The 23,728-nt window shown below is 40.6% G+C and overlaps 2 protein-coding genes across 3 annotated transcripts in view; both read right to left on the reverse strand.

Annotated features, from left to right (window-relative positions):
• Nucleotides 1–8,502, reverse strand: part of LOC119886575 (membrane-associated guanylate kinase, WW and PDZ domain-containing protein 3-like) — a 119,649-nt gene extending 111,147 nt beyond the window's left edge. Inside the window, exon 1 of one of the 2 annotated variants that reach the window (XM_038697404.1) lies at nucleotides 7,415–8,502. In XM_038697404.1, the coding sequence (XP_038553332.1) occupies nucleotides 7,415–7,721 (307 nt within the window). In that variant the 5' untranslated portion in view covers nucleotides 7,722–8,502. The remainder of the gene's footprint in view (nucleotides 1–7,414) is intronic. The other variant, XM_038697405.1, reaches the window with a different exon arrangement.
• A 1,854-nt stretch (nucleotides 8,503–10,356) lies between these two features.
• Nucleotides 10,357–22,360, reverse strand: LOC119886192 (leucine-rich repeats and immunoglobulin-like domains protein 2; the record flags this gene model as incomplete). The annotated part of the gene is given in 11 exon segments (XM_038696761.1): nucleotides 10,357–13,376; nucleotides 14,139–14,408; nucleotides 16,546–16,686; nucleotides 17,134–17,286; nucleotides 17,472–17,912; nucleotides 18,341–18,622; nucleotides 18,946–19,257; nucleotides 19,912–20,075; nucleotides 21,527–21,595; nucleotides 21,806–21,877; nucleotides 22,280–22,360. Coding segments are annotated over 11 exon segments (2,157 nt in total). The 3' UTR covers nucleotides 10,357–13,143.
• Nucleotides 22,361–23,728: the final 1,368 nt, after the last annotated feature.

The following is a 23,728-nucleotide window of genomic DNA, read 5'->3' on the forward strand; positions in this document are numbered from 1 at the left end:
ACCACCTTAAATACTCATTGCTCTTCATCAGGTCAGTCAGCAGTGAAACCCACCCCAACTGCAAATTTGCCTCCACTGTAAGAGCCGTACACACACACACACACACCTAAAATAATGATAATAGATACATATTTACTGGGCCAGGATTAGAATTGGTCATTATATAGCAGTATGAGCAGAGATTTAAGTCAACAACCCTGTCTTTAATTGGAACAGGCACTGAAGGCACAGAGGAACTGAAATCCCCCAGAACCTCCCACTGATAAAAAACATTTATCCCAAAGGAAATTCAACATACTGTAAACACCCAAACGCTATTTGTATGCTTTACAGCTTTACGGACAATGGTATTGTAAGCTACTATAGACAATGCAATTAGAGAAGAAGTAATTCTCCCAGCTCTCTCACACACACACACACACACACACACACACACACACACACACACACACACACACACGCACACACAGAGTGACCTGTGTCTACCACTCTCAGCTCCCTGGTTACGTGATCATTATAATATGCCCCGAGTTCTGACCAGATGCCTCGCCATGACAAAGAAATGGACTGATGATGTCGGGCCAAAAATACAGGTTTACAATGCAACTTCCAGTCAGTCATCACACTGTTGAAGCTACATTTCTTTTTTCTTTTTTAATTGGCTAAAAACACTTTGTTGTATAGATGGCCTTGGGACTAATGATTTCAATGATTTCCTTCAAGTTCAGCAAATACAAATAGTGGTGTGAAGGACACATATTATGCTCAGTTTTACCAACTTTTTTCTTGTTTGTTGCAGAATGCAGCAGCGACAAACAGAAGTGATTATAGAAAGACATGGTGTATGACAAAAATGCAATTCATACTGTCTTACAGTGGTTCATGATGTGCTGAAATCATTTGGAAATCACGGTTTATCAGCTATTCTATCCACCTCTATATGACTGGATATAAGCCTAAACGACATCCATGAAGCAAAACTGCACACACGTCAGATGTACAAGGCAGTCACCATGAAACGCACTCCAAATCTCATCAAGCACGCTGTTTACATTGCGATCGTTGCAGGTGCTGCTGGAGTGTGTGAGACGAGCAGCGCCAATTTGATTTAAGTGGGAATAATGAGAGCATGCTGGGGACTGGGAGTCATGCTATGCTTTTTGACTGTAGCCTAACGTTTACTCTAAAATCACCAGTAATCTCCACACACACACGCTCTATTGAGGATTTGGAGTAGGGTTGGGAGAAACTTTACTTTGTTTTGTAGTCGCATTACACCTCCTCCCACCGCCTCCCCTCTCTGTGCACCCACAAACACACTGCAAGGCATGAGAGTGTGGGCTTCAACTAGGATGCTATGGGATGTTGACAGCTCTGCTTTGCAGTAACGTTAAGGGGAAACTGGTGCAGTGTTTTACTGCAAAAACTTTTACAAAACAAGTAATTGATCCAGGTATTCTGTCTTGATATCTTACCTTGCCACAGTTACGAGTTGTTTTTGATTAACATATTTGAAGAATTTAAATAAATTGACTCCTTCACCAATGCTGGAAAAAACTCTCCACAAACACAAAATTCTCTTTACACTATTTGTCCACCAAATTTCTTGACAATCCATGTACTATATTTGTGGGGTCCAAAATAACACTCGACTCGTGGGGTCTGACATCTTTGTGGGGACCAAAATCAATTATGCTGGACCCCACAAGTTTAAAGGGCTGTTTGAGGGTTAAAGAGGGTTTTAGGGTTAGGGGAAGGGTTAAGATTAGGCATATAGTTAGAGGTTAGGGTAAGGGGCTATAGATGCATTATGTCAATGATGGGTCCCCACAAAGATAGTAACACAAGGGGGAGTGTGTGCGTGTGTGTTAAGACAGCAGCACTTCACTAAAAGTCTGACAGCTGCCTCAGGCACATACGGGAGATGCTTGATGAGAGTCACAGAGGACAAACAAGCTGTATATCAACAAAATGCTTTGTGGGATGATGTAGCGAAAGGCCAAACAGATACAGAAGGCATGGAGTGGTTACAAAAAAATAAATAAAAAGGAAGGGAAAATAGACATATCATCCTTTCCACCTGTTAGAGTTAATACAAGTACTTGACCCAGGTTTTACTAGGGCATTTGAAAGCCTATAATGACAGATTATTACAAAAAGATATTTTTAAATTGGGTTTAGTTAAAAAGGTATCACACTTTTCTACACAATAAATATGCAATTACAATGCATCATCAAGTCGTCACTAGAATAACTGTGTTCAATAAAAAATCTAAATCACTGTCACTGCATTATATCTTTCTGATTCAAAGTGAACAGGGAAATAGACAGCAATGAAAGTTAGCAAGACATTAATGAGGCGAGGCTAGAAGGTTGAGAATAGCGAAGGAACACGGTTCCTGCAAATTGACATGCTCTGGTGCTGTGGCAACCGTCTTGCATCTATAGTTGACAGTCTTGCTCAAGTGCCGCTGTGCAGCATGAACAAACTCACGCTGGCGGGTGAGCGTGTTGACATGCCAGTGGCCTTGTGGCGTTAACAAAACAGGAGAGCCTACCACCACCACCCACCTACCCATCCCACAGAGCTCTATCAGATGTTTTAGATATTCATTGTGCCCAGAGGATGAATCCTTTGGTGATCCACTCACTCTAGTGCTACCAGGAGGTTGACATTTGCGGTTTTGAGTGTATTTTCTTCTAGCACAACCATCGGGTCCAATTTCAGTATGACCTATACTATGGTTTATGAATAAATACATGCAATCATTCTTCTTTTATTGTTGTCACAATATGTTCTCATTGTGTGGAAGAGCAGTCGTAACTGGACAATATTTGCTTTATTGCCACACAATGATAACTATGGCAACAATAAAACAAGGCATTGTATCCATTGTGATGGATTACCTAAATGAAAGTTTCTGCTTTGTGACTTTCATATTGTAGTGAACTTAACTGAAAACAGTAGAGGCCAAGAAGGTTGGAAAAACACATTGTGCTATCTAAAACACTACAGTGTGCTTTAGAAAATGGTCAGCAGTAATATAGAGTACATATATTTGCAGTTAATGGGCTGAAACATGCAAACACCTCGGTATGGTCCTTTAGGCTCTTCCACATAGAAGTACTGAACTGTGGTGATTCAATAAATACAGCAGCAAAACAATAGCTGATGCAATATTCTGCCTTACATTACATATAAGTGTCTAGTAGAGGTTTGCCAAGTTTCATCTTTATATTCAGTTACCATCATTTTAAATTATTAATGGAGGCACATGAGAATTCATAACCACCTACAGTTTTTTGTGTGTACAGTAATAATTTTACCTATATGCCTATGTGTTCATTCAGCCTTTATCTAGCCAGCTGGCACCAATGCGATTAAGAATATTTTTTCCAAGGGACGCCTGGCCTAGAAAGCAGTTGTAGACAACATACAGTAACACGCATACTAGGCAACAGTGCAATTAAAACCACAAAGAGGTGGAAAAGTAGCTGCATAAGCACCAAACTGTAAATAATCCAATAGCAGAGCAGCAGGATCAGTGCCCAAGCCTAAACAAATCTAAGCAAAACATAGCAGAAGTCTTAGTGAATCATAAAAAACACTAAGAACCCCCCTAAACTCACTAAGAAGGAGTTCATTCAGCCTTAAAAGGATGGGGTATGCAATTCTAATTCAGTGAATATGTCCTCACGGTCCACTAGCTGTCCGCTGTGTGTGCGCTAAAAACAAATCTGTTGTTTGTACACAATCTTGGCTCTGTAAATGGGAAACAAACTAAGTGGCTAAGACCAAGCCACCGTACACTTTTCCAGCCATGATGTGCGTGTCAGGTGACGTTAAATTACTTGCCCACGAACATTCATCTTACTTTGTAGTTGGCCAAGACATGTTGTTGTTGTGATGTTAGCTATAGTAGCAGGAGAGTTGTGAGTATCTCTGTTTGGAGCTGGTGTGCTGGCTCTGGGACTGTCTTGTCCTCTCTGCACGTTAGCTTCGCACCAGAAACTGTAGCGACAGTTTGATAACCCAAAACTTATCTAGAGCTAGTTACAGTATTGCCGTGTCGTTGTATTTCTCCAGAATGGCGTACCCTACCTTTAAAGTACTTTTTCCGTTCCGTGCCAAAGGAGTGGTGTGTGGGTATGTGATGGCTCTTCTGCTCCATTCAGATGGTCAGAAACATCTCTAAGGCAAGAACAAGTCTCTAGTTATTTGACCAGGCTCTCCGGGCTAATGTATTCCCACTCTCACTCCCCATTTTTTTGCAGCCAACTGCAAATCTCTTTGCAGTGACAAAGCATCGCCTGTCAAGAGGATGATTCCATTGAGAGGCACTTCCTGATATGAACGGTGCATTAATGTGATTAACCCACACTCACTATTGCCGTTTGATACAGGGGCTTAGGGGCTCATGTCACTGTGTATTCTTCTCTATTGGCATGATCAGCAGGTAATGGAAAATATGCTGCTCTGTGAGCAGAAGCAGGTAACTCAAAATGTAATCTAGAGTGGGCAACAAATTGTTATCAATAACAGAGTCCACTGCTGCTTCAAAATTCAAAAGGTAATTAAGAACAGAATTAACCTCTGACACTCCGTAGCTTACAGAAACGGATGAATTATGCCATTTTGAAGACATAACTGTTCTCATTATGACACCAATAATTACCAACCATTAAAATCAATAAAGATCTTGCAATCAAAATGCTGTTATTCCCACACCCCAAAGGTGTTTTGAGTATTTGCAATTAATTAACGTGCCATTAAAATGTACCTGCAATCTGATTACTGCTGTTAGATTTAATTACTATATTAGATATCATAAAACCATATACATGTGTTTCCAACACTCACACAGCTAATATTACTCATCTAGAAGAAGAAATAGCTTTTTGTGCTGGCTCCACTGTGTACTGCACTGAGAAATTATTAATTTGATGTCAAAGTCATCATCCATTCAGCTGCATATAAATGGCTACAGGTTGTACGCAAGTTTTGATTGGACAGTGATTGAAGCTGCGAACATATGAAGCACGGCACAAAATAGCTGAGCAACGGGAAAGGAATTCTGGGATGCCATTCATGAGCCTTTTCCTCAGGCATCTTTTCCATTTCAAAGCTGGGGTATCGTCAGAAATAGATTCCTGTACCGAGCACAGCGCTTTTAATAGAGGCATCTACCAGCTTAATCAAAGATACCCGGGAAATGGGAACATCCACCTCATGGTATATCATGAAATATTGGTGTAGGCTTAGTGTGAACTTCTTCATTTCAAAGCAGTAAAAGAGAATGTATGTGAGGATGTAAGCATGTGAGAGAAGCCTCTTGGCAGTCCCTAGAGAACATATGATGCACCAGAAGCACCAACAGAAAAGTAAGTGAAGTGCTGTGTGCAACTCTTTCAGCTCGCATTTCTTTCGATCAATGGCTGAGATAGATAATAGCCTCCATAGAGACTTGCATCTTGCATTCTGTCTCTCTCTATCCTTGCCTCAAATCCCCATTTCTGATTTAGCATCTCTGCACACTCTCATTCTCTTCCCTCCTAGCTCTGCTGCAGCTGTCAGCAGTAGCAGCACAGGAAGCCCACCAGCTCCAGAGGGCAAGGCAGGCAGAGCACAAGAGGATCTTGGGAAGAGCACCGCGGAACATCTGGTGGACCCAGAGAGCTTGTTCGTCGCTGCCGCACGCCGCCATGTCATCACAGCTTCTTGGGCTCCCTGGTAACAACTGATCCTCTAGGCCCACCAACTCCATCAGAGTGGAGAAAATCCACTCGCTAATTAAATTATGCAAGAGGTGTGAATTAAACATGAGGCTACCACACAGGAATGTATACACACAGTGCAGACATGCACACACGCACAACATGTAATCATACAATATAACAAACCCATTTGTATGCTGATATTGGGTGGGGTGGGGTGGGGGGGATTGTACTTGTTTCCAAACAGAATATATGATAACATATGACTAAAAAAGAATATGGACATCTACAGCAGACTGGTACGGATGACAGTGAAGAAATAGGTGATGAGGAATTTTGCCATCCTTGCCACCTATTACTTCCCTGAGAGCAAAAAAAAGCCCCTGCGTGGGAGTTAAGCCTGGAGCCAAAGGCAAAGCAGATTTTCTCCCTATCTCCCTTTATGTCTCTCTCCCTATGCTTCTCTCTCTCCTCCGTTTCTTTGTGTGCCTCCCTCTCCCTCACTCTCTCATTCATCCATGCCCTTTATTAATCATCCTTGGTTAGTGGGGCACAGAGCAAGGCGTTAGGAGCTCTGGGGATTGTAGAGCCATGAAATACACAGACACGCAAATTCATGTGCATGCACACTAAGAGGTACCGGACTCATAAATCTAGGCAAACATTTTTCTTTTCATCTCTTGTTTGTTTAGAAAAGATATATAAAAAAATCAATACAATATTAATTTGAAAAATACAGGAAAACTCCTAGGAATGAACCACACACACACACACACACACACACACACACACACACACACACACACACACACACACACACACACACACACACCCAGCTCCAGCATACAGTGTATGGTAATCTCCTTTACCCATAAACACACAACTGTAACTCCAGTACCAGTAAACCAATTCACCTGAAGACCTCAGCTTGGGTCAAAACCACTACAATACTACAGCAGCATCAACAAGATGTCACAGCTATTACACCTCATTATCTCAGTGTCTGGATGTTGCAGCCAGCGTCCTATTACAGCTGGGCGACGAATGATGGTACAACGGGATACAACACAGCCAACCACTCCGGCTTCTGTGGCCAATGGGTAGAAGAGTAGTCTGAATAATGGAGCATGCGATTAGGCCTTATTCCTATGCATGCAAGTGCACTTAACCTAGGAGGCTCCAACTGGGCTACATGCCATTATTACCATTATCACTAGTCCATCTCCCTGAGAATGTGGTGAGAGAACTGGGCAATTAGATGTTATGGGACAGTAGGAGGTTGAAGGTAGAAGTCTGAGATAACCTTTGGGAAGTGGACAGGGATGTTGTGGTGGGTGCACAGATAAACTCACTTTATTCACATTTTTTTCTATTTTGCAATAGTTTAGTCAGCTTTAGCACATTTATAAAGTATATATCACAGGTAAACATATAAACCTATTGTAAGTTATATGAGGAGATAGTCTGTGAAGATACTTCTGTGCATTCATGTTTAAATATTTATTTAAGGATGTTTGTCTTGAGATGATCACAGACTGGCAGTAGTAAGTAGGCTACCAGTGTTTCTGTTGATCTCTACATTACCCGCGAGGGTTGCTGTGTTGTGTAGTGAATGCCAACATCCACAAATCAAAACGCTCCTCTGACAAACAGAGCTCAGGTGACAACAGGGTTGAGAACAGAAAGCAGGGGGACGCACCTGGTTTGACGGTCTTCAAGCGAATCGGCTCCCGAAAGTGGCGTATGACAGCCAGGGTGTCACGGTTTGTAAGTCCACTGACGGGCGTCCCGTTCACCTCCAGCAAAACGTCCCCGTAGTAGGGCAGCTTCCCGACGTGACACACCAGCACGTCCAGCTTCATCTGACCCAGGTGGGGGAACTGTCCCAGCTCTGCTCCTCCCAGGACCTCCACCACGGAACCAAAGTCCCCCAGGTTCCCCCATGATACCGCGCACTCCACCACTTTACTGGACCAGTGTTTCTTCTTCTTCAGTGTTCTAGACATGGTTACTCCCTTCTCGAAGAACTAACGATCTAACTGGGTACAGTCGCCTCGGTTTGCTGATGTTAAATGAACGCGAAGTGACGCGGCCTAATAAACCTTCCTGAGTTATTCTCCCGACCTGCTGGGTATTTCATCGTCCTAACATTTAGCCGGCTGATTTTCACCGGTGAATCTGCCGCTGAGGTCTGTCATCCCACGGGGCTTGTGCTCCGGTGTGCTCACAGTTGCCTGTGTTGCAATAATTCCAAGCGCTCCTTGTGCGTAAAACAGAGGAGCTGATAGCGGCAAGATGGTTAAAAGGGAACAGTTCAGGTTTCGTGCTTTCCTTCGCTACTCTGGAACCATATCCGTGCTTTGCTTCGTCTCTGTAGGATCCTCCCGACGCCAAGTAGTCAAATCAAAAATGTAAACAGAGAGTATTTTAGACTGTGGTGTGTCTGTCGCTGAAATGTATTGTCAACGAGAAATCCCTTATACCTGTGGGCAGGCTGAAGATCGACGGGCGGTGGCGATCACCGGTAGGCGGTTTATGCAGTTGAGATGCAGCCCACGGTGACCGACAGACACACACGAGCGTTTGTCTGCTACAGGTTTGAACACACCTGGCACCGCCAAGAGAGACGTTGCCAACCTCCGAAACGCCCCTTTTACGCTCAGCGGTAGCAGTGTTTTCCAGACGCTTATGCTGGCTCCATCCTCCGGTGTGTTGTGGTACTAAATGAAGAAAACATACTGTATGAGTGATGATCACTGTAATTTATTGTCATTTTAGTCCCTGTCTAAAATGTATAACGTCCGTGTTTATCTGCATGTTTTACAATTTAGGCTGCGGGACAGACGTGAATATGAGGTAGAATAAGCAGAAAATAAAAGACTAACTATAAATACACGGAGCATGTAATCCTAATATCAAGCGAGCAAAACAAATTACACCTAATTAAGAGTGAATTTGCATAGAGTGTGGTGCTATTCTTGTGGAGGACGTTCCTGTTGACGTGTCTCCACAGCGACACCTACTGACACAATCAGAGACATCCAAACTATTTAATGCTCTATTTCATGCCTTCCCAGAGGTCTCTGATTTAGCTACACTTGCATACATATACTGTACCTCCACGCTTGACTGAATTCAGCTGCATTTATCCACGCATGACCTATAGGGCGATGATTGAATTCACTTAATCATTATTTACGATTATCTACAGCTTTGAGTTGCCACGTCTTTGTACACAATTTTTGCATCTACTGTTCACTATTTGTTAGTTGCTTTCTGGAGCTAGACAAGGTGTATGATTGTGTATGTGAAAAATAAACGTGATTTGTTTTGATTAGAGAAGGCTTGCAGTGGCCACAGTACTGTGTTCATGCACAACATCATCTTTTATGTAGGTCTAGAGCTGAAAATCTGACCTTTTATTCAAGGGGAAACTGTACTCCCACCTACATGCAAAGTCTACAAATTCCATGTCCTGGGAGCATATATTTTACATGCCCTTATTAATTTACATACAGATCTTTTGTCTTTAAATGCTTGTTTCATGACAAATGTTAGTGGAGCTTAATGAAAAATTCAAGATGACGCAACACGTAAGTGGTGTATAAGTGTAGCTTTGGAAGTTAATTAAACTCTATAAATGTCACTTCATCTCTGGAGATTACTGGTTGTGTTCTGCACAAACTTTGCAAGTTATAAATGATGCTTTTGCCAAAATCTCTCTAATACAGCATGATGGATTTTGACAATTTGGGCTTTCTGACTAACAGGACAATCATATGTCAGCACCATGTAGTGGAGCTAATTAACGTTATAACTGGAACACACCTTCTGTAGTATTTATGAAGCAGCAGTTGTTTCTGTTCTGTGTGATGAATTATAAGTCTGCATTTAAACACAGAGTTGCCGCCCTGGACATTGTGCTGAATAATTCATTGCCTTGTAGAGGATGATTAACAATGCTATCATGTCTTTGATGGGGACCGGGGATCCAAACAAACTGCAGACTTTAAAAGGCTGAACCACTGTCAGATTCAGCTCGTCTCCAAGGTTTCCTGTGATTCTACAGGATTAATGTAGGAGGGACTTGAAAAAAGTAGGTCTTTTTTTCTTAACATCAAGACTGATGGTGGACTAACAGTTTTTTAAGGCCCATATTAGGTGGCTTTGTGGTGGCTTGACATGACTAAATCCAGATTATAATGGCTTGGCCTTTTAAACCATTCCATGGTGTGCCCAGAAATTATGTTGTGGTTCGTGCCTCTGGAATTACATGTAACCTAAATAAAATCCAGCAAGAATATTCTCTATTTTTTTCCTCATTAACACGACATTATTTTGATAAGCTATCAAACATTTTCTTTCATTTGGTCAAGCAAAAAGACCAAACATGTGCTTCTCCCAGCTTCAAAAGTGTAAGCGTTTCCATACTTTTTCTGTATACATCATCTTAAATTCTTTATCTTTGGGTTTTGGACTAAACACCTTCAACATGTCACTGGACATGGAATCTGGGAAATTGTGATTAATTATTTTCTGACATTTTACAGACAAAATGACCAATCAAGAAAATTAATCAACAGCTTTATCATTAATGAAAATAAAAGATGTGTTGAGGCAGACATGATTATGACCAAGAACCAATGTTCAGAATTCATGTTTAATGTTCGAGTAATTGCTACGTAACAAAAAGGCTTGTTAGACATGCTTTACAGAATGTACAGGTCCAAAACAAAGAAAAAAGGTCCAAAAATACTAATGAAAACAAAATTTCAAAAAAAAAAAAAAAAAAGCAGCATTGGATATTGCCAAAGCAGTTACTGCTAAACTTTGGTATAAAGTCATAAAGGACGTTCAGAGAATAAAATCATACAAATGCACATTATGTTTATGCTGTGTTGGCAGAAATTATGGAACAGTGAATCAATATACGCCCCCTCCCCCCTCCGGCATGTAGCTCCTTTAAGATTCCTTATCACTGCAAGTTTTCATTTAAATTTCTCCATCTTGGCAAACAGTCAAAAAACATCAAGAAACAACAAAAAAGCTGCTTCCACTGAAGCAAGGAGTGTGTCAAAATGCAAAAGAGACCCAGGTCTTGGCTTGGAAAATAATACCAGTAGGTAATCAATAATCTGGGCAACACTAAATTCAGAGGAAAAGGCTTGGAATGTGTTTATCTGGCAAATCGAAGGAAAGCATGATTAACAAAATATGAAAGTGGAGGTGGAGGGGTACCGCATTTGCTGCTTAACACACATGCAGTCAATTTTGAGTAATTATTGATTAAAAATAAAAATCATTTGTATGGCCATGTTACACTTTGTGACATGACATCAAAAACATGGCATCAAGCAACACCGTCGCACATTTTCACTGTAGATTAACTTTTCAGCATTATTGATTTTTAGTGTCTGAAATACTCTCGAACACTCAGTGTACCACTACAAAAGAGGGAGAAAAGGAACATGACAACTCCTTTTTTGGTCAAAAATCAAAGAGTAGAATGTAGCAGTGCTAATCATCAAAAAAACAAAGTACAAAAACAAAAATAAACTTTCAAATATGTTGTCAGATGTAGCGTTGAAGAATGAGTATGATATACCCTCAATTGACAGTTTATTATCAGGTACACCTAGCTAAAACCATCTAACAACAGTCGTGCAATAAATCCTACCATCACGAAATATAAATATGATGAAAATGTGCTGCACAAAATAACAACATCTGCCAGTATAATGCAATACAATTCAACACCACCACCACAAACTACATCCTCCAAAATGATCATACAATCCTATGTAAAAATGTTTTTCAACAAAAACTGTACATTATAACCTTCACAAAAGGTAGGATATATCGAAGGACTGCTCTTTCGACTGCATTGCTTTCAGCAAGGTGTACCTAATAAACTGGCAACAGAGTACAATTTGCTAAATATATTGGGCAAATATAAGCTTCTGAGTCACAAAAGTGCAATAATCAAGGCGATCTAACTTAAAAACTGACATTTGGAAACAGTACAGTTTGCTAAAGCTGGCAGCTGTCGGATTGCTGACTTTCAGTTATGAGGAAAATATCACCCACTTATTGAGAAAATGTGTTCTTCTTGTTACCTGAACCAACATGTAAAAACTTCAGGAGAATGCTGGGACAATAAAGGCTTAAAATGAATACGCTTAAAATTACTGCAGCTTATGTCTCAAACATCTCTGCAAATGGACTAGTAGGACATGGCGTTTAATAGATTACTAGCCTTATGTACAAATACATACATACATGAATAAAATAATACAATACATTCTCATTTGTCACAGTCCCAAGTGAAAACCTAGACTTGATCACTATCTACGGAAGGATCAGGAACTTTTTAAGATAAAACTGGGATGAAAAATCTTTTAAAATGGCATGCGCACTGCATAGTAAAGTTGGCCACCATTAAATTAAGTGCCTGTAAGGTATGACAAAAGGGAAAACAAATCAGTGCACACTGTATATATAAACCATAATGTCACCTGACCGAGGTTACTGAGAATGCTTGTTAAAAAGGCCATCCAATAAACAACCATAAGAAGATAGCCAGCAAAACCATGATTGTCACATGTGCAAAAAATTGTACGCCTTCTCTCCAAACTTATCTTTACGAAGACATTTAAAAAAAAAAAAAAAAAAAAAAAAAAAATTTAAAAGGACAGAAACAAGATGAGATAATGATATAGGATATATTCATATATAGATTCATAATATATACCACAGTTTGGTGTCGAAGTCTCTGGGATTTGCATAACAGGATACCAGATAGCATAGTTTTGAGTCAGTCGGGATGGCTGTGGGAATTTGGGACATATGTTGAATGTTCTTTCCTATATTAAAACAACCACAAACTGCTGGTTAGGGAACTACATTTGTCCCGTGTTAACCCCACTTTCCCCTCCTTGGGAATAGGTGATTTGTAATTACTACCAAAGTCATGTAGCCAGCTCCAACAGGTGTCTGTACCAGGAATGATGAGACAAAACTGGCACTGAATTTCAGCCCCACAGCGGAAGGGACAGGGGAGAGAGAGCTTATAAATACTCCACCATGTCTTGGCATTTTCTCATGGCAGCATCCGACATGACTCTTTAAAGAATACATTCATAGCTTTCTCCAAAAAGAGAACAAAGAAGTGAGGAAGGATGTGGGAATAAGGGGTCCTGTGGAGGTGTCAAGGAGGAGGTCACTTTAATTACCGGCCCATTTCTCCGTCTGACACGGCAGTCTTTCCACAGTGGAGACCGTTAGCATGTCCTCTTGAGTGAAAGGGGAATGTAAACATACAAGAGAGCATCTTTGGCAGAATGTAAGGAGTTTCTTTGGAGGTAGTGGGGGTAGGGGAGGTGCAGCAACAAGGTGTCAGAGGCAGAACGCGGGACGGAGTATAAGGACCTATGTGGGAGCAGAACGCTCCTGAGGGTTAGTCCTATTAGAGGCACTTCTGTGGTCCGGTGTGCATCGCCTGGGAAAGCTGTCCACCTCTGCTTCACTCTGTTCCTCTGCCCTGTCAGCAGTGGAAGTCAGAGGAGGTGTCCTGTGTACAGTCACTGGGTGCTGGGATGGACCTGGTTGGTGTTTTGAGGACGGATCTTCCCCTTCTCCCCAGAAGGACCTGCTAAGAAAATCTGCAAAGAGAGTAAAATACAAACACTCAGACACTGGCACCATTTTAAATGTGAGCATTTGCTGCTTTTCTCTGTTTTATATCGGTGTATCCCAAATGAGAGTACTGGCAGGACAAAACAAGCTACGTGTTCCTATACACTGTCTGTCTGTACATGTGACTGATATTTTAAAGAATAAACACTTAATAAAAAGTAATTGATAGATTAATTGGCAGTGAAAATTATCATTTTGCAAGTCTATAGTTTTAGATTTTGGATAAACATTTAAGTAGCTAATTTAGTTTGTTTACATGTTAGCCAAGCTTTTCAACTTTTACTTTCCTTGCATAATCTCAAATAATATAATGTTAGATGGAGCCTGTTAGCACTTTGATTACCTGAACAACCTTCTAACCTAAAAAGCTTCTATGTATCTAAAAAGATTATATCTGGAAGATCAATATCTCTAATAAATACGATCTTATGGATTTACCAGTTCACTGGGAAATCTCTAACCTGTAAAATTCTACCTTTAGTATATCAACAACCTTACTGTTTATACTGTATTTCAAGGCAAGCTAAAAGCAAACTTGCCTGAGCAGCTGCAAGAGTTATAACAGCCACAAAGAGAAGAGGGAAATGTTTTCAGTAGCTACGGGGTGGTGAAATTCAACGTTTTACCCACATGCACATTAGTAGATAGGACATGATAGTTTACTTCTTGACAAAGGATGGTGTCCACCATATCAGAAAGGTAAAACTGGAATTTGTTTCTAGTCTCACCGTTGGTGTAGTGCTCCGGGGGAGTGTGGCTGTTCAACCTTTTTTCATGTGAGGTGAGAAAGTTGGAGGAGTCCTGGTTGCTAATAAGGCTCTCCAGTGCAGTGTCTTTGTGCTGGGCATGCTCAATGAAGCCGTCCTTCAGGCCGGGTGGAGTCTTGTCCAGTGGATCATCCTCCCCAAGGTAGGCGTAGGGGCAGTACTCCCGTGTACGAGAGTAGATGTTGGCATTGTCGTAGCAGTCGGAGCAGATGACCACGGGGCCTGCACCACCTGACAAAGAAGAATAAGGATCTTGTGTGTGAAAGTGTTACTTTCCCTTTGTTTGCAGTTTGTTTTTTTAAGCCTGATGCAGACTATGGTTTCATTTAGAGATTGTGTGTGATTCATGCTGACAGTGATTGGGAAAATCAGGCCTCTCGCGTCACCTGACTACTGACAATTATTCTCACAAGTACCAACATTTATTATATGTGATACAATCATAATCTGTATAAATGTTCAAAATTCATGACTTTTATTTTCATTTTCCATTTCAAACTCTTGGGGATCTTCATACAAAACATACTTAAAAGATCATTTCTGTTACAACCGACCTGTTATGTAGTAGGTAAGTGTCTATAATTTTGTTTCTCCTCCTCTTTTTAAATGTATTTCAATATTTCAGATGTTTAAATTGTCTGCTCTTTTATTTTTTTATTTTGTAAAGGTACTTTGAGCTGCTTTTTGTGTATACAAAAAGGTGCCACATAAATAACAACTTATTATCAGACGTGTGTGTTTTGTGCCCATTAGGGGTTCATCATCATATGCATTTATGCTGGTACTGCTGCCACTGCAACTACTACAATCCTGACCTGATTATTTAGAGTATACATTTTATGTTATCTAATTTACTCACATGTTATTATATGAAAATATAGGGCTGCACGATTTGGAGAAAAAGATCTTCTGCGATTACTGTGGACAATGTTGCGATTCGATTATTATTGAACAAATGGTACTCTGAGTCTGCTTACTTAATTATCAAGGAATGCACAAAATACTGACATTTTGAAATGTGTATTTCTCAACTTGAACAAAGTTAAACAATATTTATAACAATAACAAGTAAAACAGATGTAAAACAGAACAAGAGGAGCGTGTTGCTCTACGAAGAAAGGCTAGAAGGAGCAAATATTGGCACACTGGCACCGGCTCAATGTACATCTGTCTAATGCAGTCTCTATCCATAACCTGGAGGAGGAACTGTACAGGAGTGTATTAAATAAAGAAAATAATGTTTAGTTAACAGTATACTGTTATTATAACAATAATATACTACATTCATTATAATTTCATATAATAGTATACTATTTTACCACTAGTTGAATATTAAATCCAGTTACAGCTGGTTAATTTCTGTGGGTTGTTTTTATTTATTTAAGAAAACAAAAAGGCTCTACATCGGTCTATAATTTGTTAATGCTAAGTACTAACTTGCCAATAATCATATTGTTCAATATTTAATGATTTGCTGTAGCATATCAATCTTTTTTAATGTCCCGCCCCATCCAGGTTGTGACTTATATAAAGTGACTTACATAGCATGTCAGATCTGTGAAAAGTTGAACATGTTGAATAACAAAATGCACTGATACACTAACGTCAATTGGCCAGCGAGCCAAACTCAAACCTTCTTTATGTTTTCTTCGGTCTGATTATGTCACAGCGACCGGAGCGGCGGCATTTCTCTTGGTGATCTGGTGGCGAGTCCGACTATGTTTTGAACGATTAGTGGCGGAGCGGGGAGAGGCTTAGAGTTGGTTGTTGTCTTAAAAGTTACTGGCACACTGCTCGTAAATAATTTTTCCTCATTGCAAGTAGGCTTATCCGTTTGTAGAGGTACATGCAAGAGCCCGGTGTGGGCGGAGATAATGAGCAGACTGCAGCAGACACAGAGAAGAGAACGTCACACACACATTTTGTTTTATTAAATAGCACACTTTTGCGGTTATGTAATTGCACATGACAACACCGCGACTGCAATTAGATTAATTGTGCAGCCCTATTAAAATAAAAATATATACACAGGTACTCTATGAAAAGATCTTCAATCCGATTACATTCATCTACATAATAACAAGATAAGTTACAAGGACCAGTGAAGAGCATAGATATAGTCGTTTCAAAATCCATTTGATATGAAAAAAAAACAAAACAACGAATGCTAAAAAAAAAAAAAAAAAACCCTAATCATTATAATAATTTTAAAAAACCTAATAACCCTGTAAATAATATTATAAATATTACAGTGTAGACCTGCTCTATATAAAAAGGTGCCCTGAGATAACCATTGTTATGATTTAGCGCTATATAAATAAAATTGCTGAAACTGAATTAACCGCTTATGTGTACAGATGACACTAACCTGTGGGAACTCCAGACAGTCCCTCACGGTGGTCTCCAGGGTGGAAGCTGCTACGTCCAGTGAACAGAGAGCCCACCCTGCAGTGCAGCATGCCGTTCCCCTCCGTTTCCACCTCGCTGCCTGTGTCTCCATAACACACACCTTGGACATACATGATAATTAGTCATTGTCTCATTCCAGAAAAATCAATCAAATCAAAAGTCATTATACTGTTAACTAATAAATCATTGACTACCATAGGAACACCATCACTACATTTTGTTAAATTATTGGAATATTAAACTGCCCTAAAACAAGAAAAGCACAGTTTACATCTTTATATGAATATTAAAGGGACGTTTTTAGGAAGTGTTTCTTGAGTTCCAACTACAGGAGGCACCAATGTTGTTTTTTGCTGATGTAAAGTGTGTGCAGTGACAAATGACCTTTTATGTGCAGTTCATAGACGATTACTATTTTAACTGTGTGCTTATCCAGATCACAAGAAAACAAAGTAAAAATAATATCATCCATGGCGCTGAGACAAAATGTTTGTGTTTAGAGTCCAACATGGTGGCATTCACCAAATCTAAAAGGAAGATTACTCACCATCTGTGCCCTTATGGACATATCCATTGGAGAGAGGAGGCATGAGCTGCTGGTGGCTGCCAGCCTCAGAGTTACTATAGCCTTCCTGAGGCTCTGACAAAGTACCCTGAGAGGACAGGTAGCTGGGGATGTCTGCTGGCAAATTCATCTCATCTGGAACAGACAGAGATATTCTGTTACACGACACTGAGTTCTGTGAAACAGTGTTGTCCTCACAACAAAGAGCCTTCCCCATAGAAACATTTCATGTTTCCAAACAGCCATCCCTACTGGGTGAAGCTTCAAAGAAGGCACATTTATTTTGAAATCACAGATAGCTATGCGCCTCAGCTGCTGACCTGTGTTGGTGATGCTGTAGTCCTCGCTCTTCCTGCGCATGTGATAGATGACAATGACCCATACCAGAGAGGTTCCAACCACACAACACACCACCACAATCACCACAATGCCCACAGTGGTCCAGCCATCCTGGTCATATCCTGTGACGGTATCACAGTTTGGTGATGGCGAAACGCTCAGGTAGATGTGGCCACGTTCTGTTCCCAGAGTGTTAGACATTATGCAGGTGTATTTCCCAGCATCAGCAGGACCGGCATCAACTATGATAAGGAGCTGGTTGGCTGCAGCAAAGAAGTGGCGCTCAGTGAGCACCAGAGGCCCGTCATCTTTGGTCCAGTTGAGACGAGGGGCGGGGCTGCCTCCAGCTATACACTGAAGCACGGCAGTTTCACCACGGGCCACGGTTCTGTCTTCCAGCGGCCGCATGAAGGATGGAGTTTCTGGAAGAGAAGAGGATTGATTTTTGATTTAATAAGGATTATCCCAGTGGCATTTGTGTCAAACTGTTCAGATGGATGTGTATGGTATGTATGTAGAGTTTATGCCTTGATCAAAAACTTTGACAAAGTAATTGATTTCTAGCACATAGCTTAAATCAAATCTCAGAAGCAAAGTTATCAAGAAAAAAGTGATCTAATGGTTGTGTCAGAGGCGTGCCATATAGCCAGGTTTCAGTATTCTCCATGGTCATGGTATAACAAGGTCTGTGTTTACATCATTACTAAAAACTGCCATGGAGGAAATACAAAAACAAGGGTGTGCACTGACAGACATAAATGAGTGGCCAATTTAAGCAGAGTGACTCAGCTGAAATGACCCAGCAGTAAACCATTAGTAACATGCTCTGCTAATCAGGTGGGTGACTCACCCAGGACGGTGAGAGTAGCATTTGCAGACAGGCTGCCAGCTGCATTTTGTGCTGTGCAGCTGTATACTCCCATGTCTTCTGTCTTCACGTTCGCAATGAAGAAGATGTCATCATCTGGCATCACATGCATCCTGCGCTCTCGGGCAGCAGGGAAGTCAGTGCCCCCATCCTTCTGCCAAGCAATCTGGGGTGATGGATGGCCTTCAGCAGCACACTCTAGCCTGGCCATGGTACCAGTTCGAATCGTCAAATCCATGGGAGTCTTAAGAAAGGATGGCAGCTCTGAAAGATAGAGGGCCAAAAGTGAAGGTGTGGACAAAGAAGTGGAGACTTCTGTATCAGACTGGGATCAAGCAGCAGATGCAAATATGTTTCTTGGCAGTTACTGCATTGTCCACTGATTAAGGACACAAGCATACCAAACAAAGAATAAATTATGTATAAGAAACATTTCTCACTGCTCTACCAGAACTCAGTGTATAGTTTATTGGCAAGACCAGCGCCTTATAGCTTAAAGAAAGTGAAAGACTGCAGAGCAAGAGAAAAATATATGCCCCACTGACAATCATCAATCACGTTCTTTGAAAAAGGTCAAACATCCTCACCATTGACGGTAAGCTTGGCCCTGTTGGAGTAGTTGGAGCCAAAGTGATTGGAGACCACACACTGATAGCGGCCCTCATCAGTAAAGTTGACATTAAGTAGATGAAGCACAGTGGTGTAAATCAGCTCTCCCTCCTGGTACCGGGCGTAGTTTTGCACTTCTGCATCATATAGCACCTCCCCATCCTTCCGCCATGCTGTGGTCATTGGCGAATCGCTGCTGCTAGACGCAATGCAGCTCAGAGTCACGTTGTTCCCCCGCAGTGCCACAGACGTCTCTGGGTGAGTTGTGATCTGAGGCTTTGGGAAATCATCTGTGGAGGAGCAGGGACCGAAAGTGTAAATTCCAAGTTAGAAAATCCATATTTTTGCAACACACCTCTTAAATGATATGTAAGATATCAGTTGGCATTCAAAACCAATTCAGGAAGGGCAACATGGTGGTAAGCTTGGTCAGGTCAACAGTATTACCCAAACTGTAACAGACATTTTGTGCAACTGTTTATAAAACTGAAGTTTATGGAAAAACTTACATAACTTCGACAGTAAAATAATGCAATTTTATTGTAAAATATATATAATAATAGTAAATGGACTGAACTTATATAGTGCCTTTTTAGTCCCCTGACCAGTCAAAGCCCTGTACACTACATGTCACCCACACACACACACACACACACACACACACACTTCTGATGGCAGTAGCCATGCATGGTGCCAACTGCTCATCAGAAGGGAACTAACACTGACACCCACCGATGGTATAACCGTTGGGAGCAATTTGGGGTTCTCCTGAGCCACAGCCACCAATAATAGATTTCATTTTGTAAAAATCCAGAAATGAAAAATCTATCTTCCCTAGCTTATACCAACAGACATTTTCTACTGTGCTCACTGAACAGTACCTATATTGGATTAGTTTAGAAACCGTATAAAAAAAAAATTAAAAAAAAAAGAGTGGTACTGACCACAAACAAACTCTTCCGGGCTGATGGACAGGACGTTACGACCAAGAAGGCTGGCAGGGTGAGCACAGACAGCAGAGACAGACTGCTGAAACTGGCTGTCGGTCAGCCAAGACCCCAGCCACTGCATATGGCAGTCACACAGCAGGCTGCTTGTGTTCAAGACACTGTGAACAGAAAGGCAGAGAAGGGAAAGTGAGATGAGTCATTGTAAAATTAGTAGAAATAAAAAGGATGGAGATGAACAAAAATGAATATGAATGTGGATATTTTCAGGATATGTTTGTGGGCATTTCAGAAAGTGATTTTGACAAAGTCCTTATAGGTAAGTCATGCCACCCGGCCGCCATCTGGGCTATGCCTCCGGGCAGCTATAGGACTAACAAGACCAGGCTCCTTTCTGAATGAATGGGGGGTGAGCCAGAACTGCACTTTCACTGGTCACCAGGACATAAAACCTACATGACTAGAATCAGCAGTAAAATCTGATAAAAATCGCTGAAATAGTTTGAAAGCTTTGCCCCAAAATAAGGTTTAAAAAGTGTTATTTCCCTTACGTCAGTGTAACCACACGATTGGCTGAAATATGATTCCCGCTTTGGCTGTTAAAAGCAGACGACTGGCTTTCTAGCAGGAGGAGCAGGATAACCGCCATCTTTGCTGTTACGGGCTTTCCCCATAGAGTTGTATTGAGGATGTGATTGAGTGGCAATTTCTTGAAATTAAGGTTCAATTTACCTGAATAATTTAAAGAATAACATTATGTCATACTGTGTATTATTGTTAACAAACAATAGCCATATAAAACCATTGTGAATGAAAAAAAATTCATCTAGAAAAGGGCCCATTTAATAATCTTGAAATCATTACCACTAATCAAATCACACACCAGGGTTATCATTTCCAAACGAGTCAGCCATGGGAGCCGAATAACAGGTGTGAAATCCACCTTTAAATGATCTTAATCAAGACAGGAAAACTGATTCATTGCCGCCAGAACCATGTTTTAATACACTTTATCTTAAAATAAATCTTAATTACAAGGGTGTTGTCATTATGTTCCTCTATTTAACTTATTAGGCAAACAAACTTTATCCACTCGCCAAGCAAATAGTGCTATATTCTATTAAAGCAGCAGGCTAATTAAAACAGGATATGACTACTGTCATGAAACATGTTCTGAGTTTGACAGCTGCTGGGGCATTTTGTTAGCTACTGCTCGAGAGACACTCCTAAAATGGACTGATCAAAACCACAAAAAGGCAAGATTTAACATTTCCTCTGTCTTTCCTCACATGAGGGACAGCTGTCCTATCCAAGCAAGTCAAGTCAAGTCCTATACAAGTAAGACAACAATGTAATTTCAGACATCTTTACCGAAAAAAGAGAGGTGAAAGCCTCAAAAAGTAAAGTTACAGTAAACCTTATTCATCAATTACTAAAGCTAGCCAATATAAATGCTAATCATGTCCTTTAATTGCATCGTTAACGTGATCATAACACATTTTCAATGAAAGCGGTAATGATAAATCAGTCAAAGAAACAATTTTACTCTTGGGGACAGCCGGATTCCAAATGTGCTTATGACACCTGTAAGATTAATTTGGTGTGTACTCACAACACTTTGAGCTTCATATGGGACAACGCCTCGGGGTGTATTGACATGATGCCATTCTTGCTGAGGTCCCTGTAGAGGGACAGAAATATGGATTAGACACACCTACGATGATGTTTTTATCAAAATAGCATCCCATTTCACAAGCATAAGATAACAACAACAGTACAGTGGTAATATAAGCCTTCTGCTATCTTTAATCATTCGACAGTAACAACAGATCCTTCTGAGATGCAAGTATAACTGTGTGGACAAACAGGAATGTGCAGTGGCTTTACTCACAGGTGCTCCAGCTCCTCCAGGCCCTCGAACGCTTTCTTAGTGATTGATTTGATTGTGTTCCGCTGTAGGATTCTGGAAAATAAAAATATTTCCTATGTTCAGCAAGCAGTTGCCACAAAACCTGCTCCTGGGTGAAGATTGTACTGCACGCTGGAGGCACTGTGTCAGTAGCTTTTGCTAAGGCTAAATTCACACATTTGACCAGCCTTTCAGTGCAAGCTAGAACAAATCTGAGGAACAATTTCACAGCAAAATAAAACCTGTAATGTACAAACAGACCCATATGAATAAAGCTTCATATTACCAAGAAATACTGCTCACCAGTAAAGTAGCGTACAGCCAAATCTCTGGAACACTGAGAGAATTTGAGATGCACCTTCTATCTAAATATTTTACAAACATGCCCCATATATTAAAATCAAAATCTGTCAATATTCCCATCTATCTATAGGTGTACATTCTGAGTGTCCTCACAGTGTGTTCAGCTTCTTCATTCCATCAAACAAACCAATGGAGTCTTCAATGGCCCAGGAGATTTCATTATTGCGGATATCTCTGAAAAACAAATAGTCACATTTTAGATATTACACACACTCTACATAGACGGAGATGTAATTACTCCTCCTGTAATTAGTTCTTTTTTTTTTTTTTAAAGACCAGAGGGAGAGCACTTTATCTCCACTGTGGTTGTCAGTGGCAGTGACTCTTAGTTAGGACACTAACAATGTGAGACACCATACTTCCACAGCATGTCACAGTTTGCTGCCTCTGCTGTTCTGATGAGAGGAAATTAATTGGCTGTTTAGCACTGGGACTGTTTATATTTCCACTGGAAACCCAGAGAAGCATTGTGTTTACAGGATGGGTCATGGGCTCTTATTTTTTCCCCCTCATGCCTGGCTACCTCTGAAAGAACTTCAGCACTTCCCAATTCCCCTCTCCCATAAAAGCTCCCGGGATGGTCAACCTACCAAATATGACCCCTTTCTTAAGCTCAGTGGCTTAAGTGGAACACTGAGTGGCAAATAATGAGTTCACAACTTCCTTTCTTCTCAGCACTTCTTACCTCACAGTCAGATATAGATATATGAAAAAGACATACTTGCTCAGCTCTGACATTCTTGTACCATTTTTGATGGTAATGTATTTTGTGCCACTGAAAGGGGGTGTATAAATGTAGGAGGACATTAGTGTAACGTGATGAACAGAGCAGTCCACAATATTTAATAATATTCATCATCTAAGAAAGAATATCCCGATTTCTCCCCTGACAAAGTCAGCTGTTGTGTTATTTGTTGTTATAATCAGCCCACTGGAATGTTGAGCATATTATATGCCAATATTATTTCATCCCTGCTGAAATATGAAATAATAAAAAGCAAACACACTCAAATCCTAGACCAGAAGAAGTCTTGTTCCAAAATATTGGAGACCAGTCTCTTGCATGCATTTGCACAGTGTAATAAAGACCCCAACACATTAAAATTTCAAGTGCCACATCTACGCTTGTTTCCGCTATAAGTGAGCAGCACTGTCCCATGTTTTTTTACATTTTAACTCATTTAAAATCAGCATAATGCCCACAGTGAATGGCAGGACGGAGGACACAATACCAAGAGAACAGGATACCTATGGTAATTACACATTGGACGGTTGGATCTATGACTAATGACAAGCAGGATTAACAAAGACTACATTGGAGGATGCAATTAGTGGCAATTTCTACAGTTATTTCTCAAACTACCTAGGATTACTTGGGAAAAGTTTTCAAGACAGGACGAGAACTACACACAGAGTGAAACAAACAAACCTACTGTAGTCAGCAGCCTTCATAAGAATGCACAGAGCCAAGAACGAGTTGGGTCTTGGTTATAGTTTGCATTCTAAACTTAATTACACTCAAATCAAATAGGTAAAATATTT

The sequence above is a fragment of the Micropterus salmoides genome, unplaced genomic scaffold, assembly GCF_014851395.1.
Source record: "Micropterus salmoides isolate LMB-PRFRI ecotype aquatic unplaced genomic scaffold, ASM1485139v1 Ms_hic_scaffold_4, whole genome shotgun sequence".
Lineage (NCBI taxonomy): Eukaryota > Metazoa > Chordata > Actinopteri > Centrarchiformes > Centrarchidae > Micropterus > Micropterus salmoides.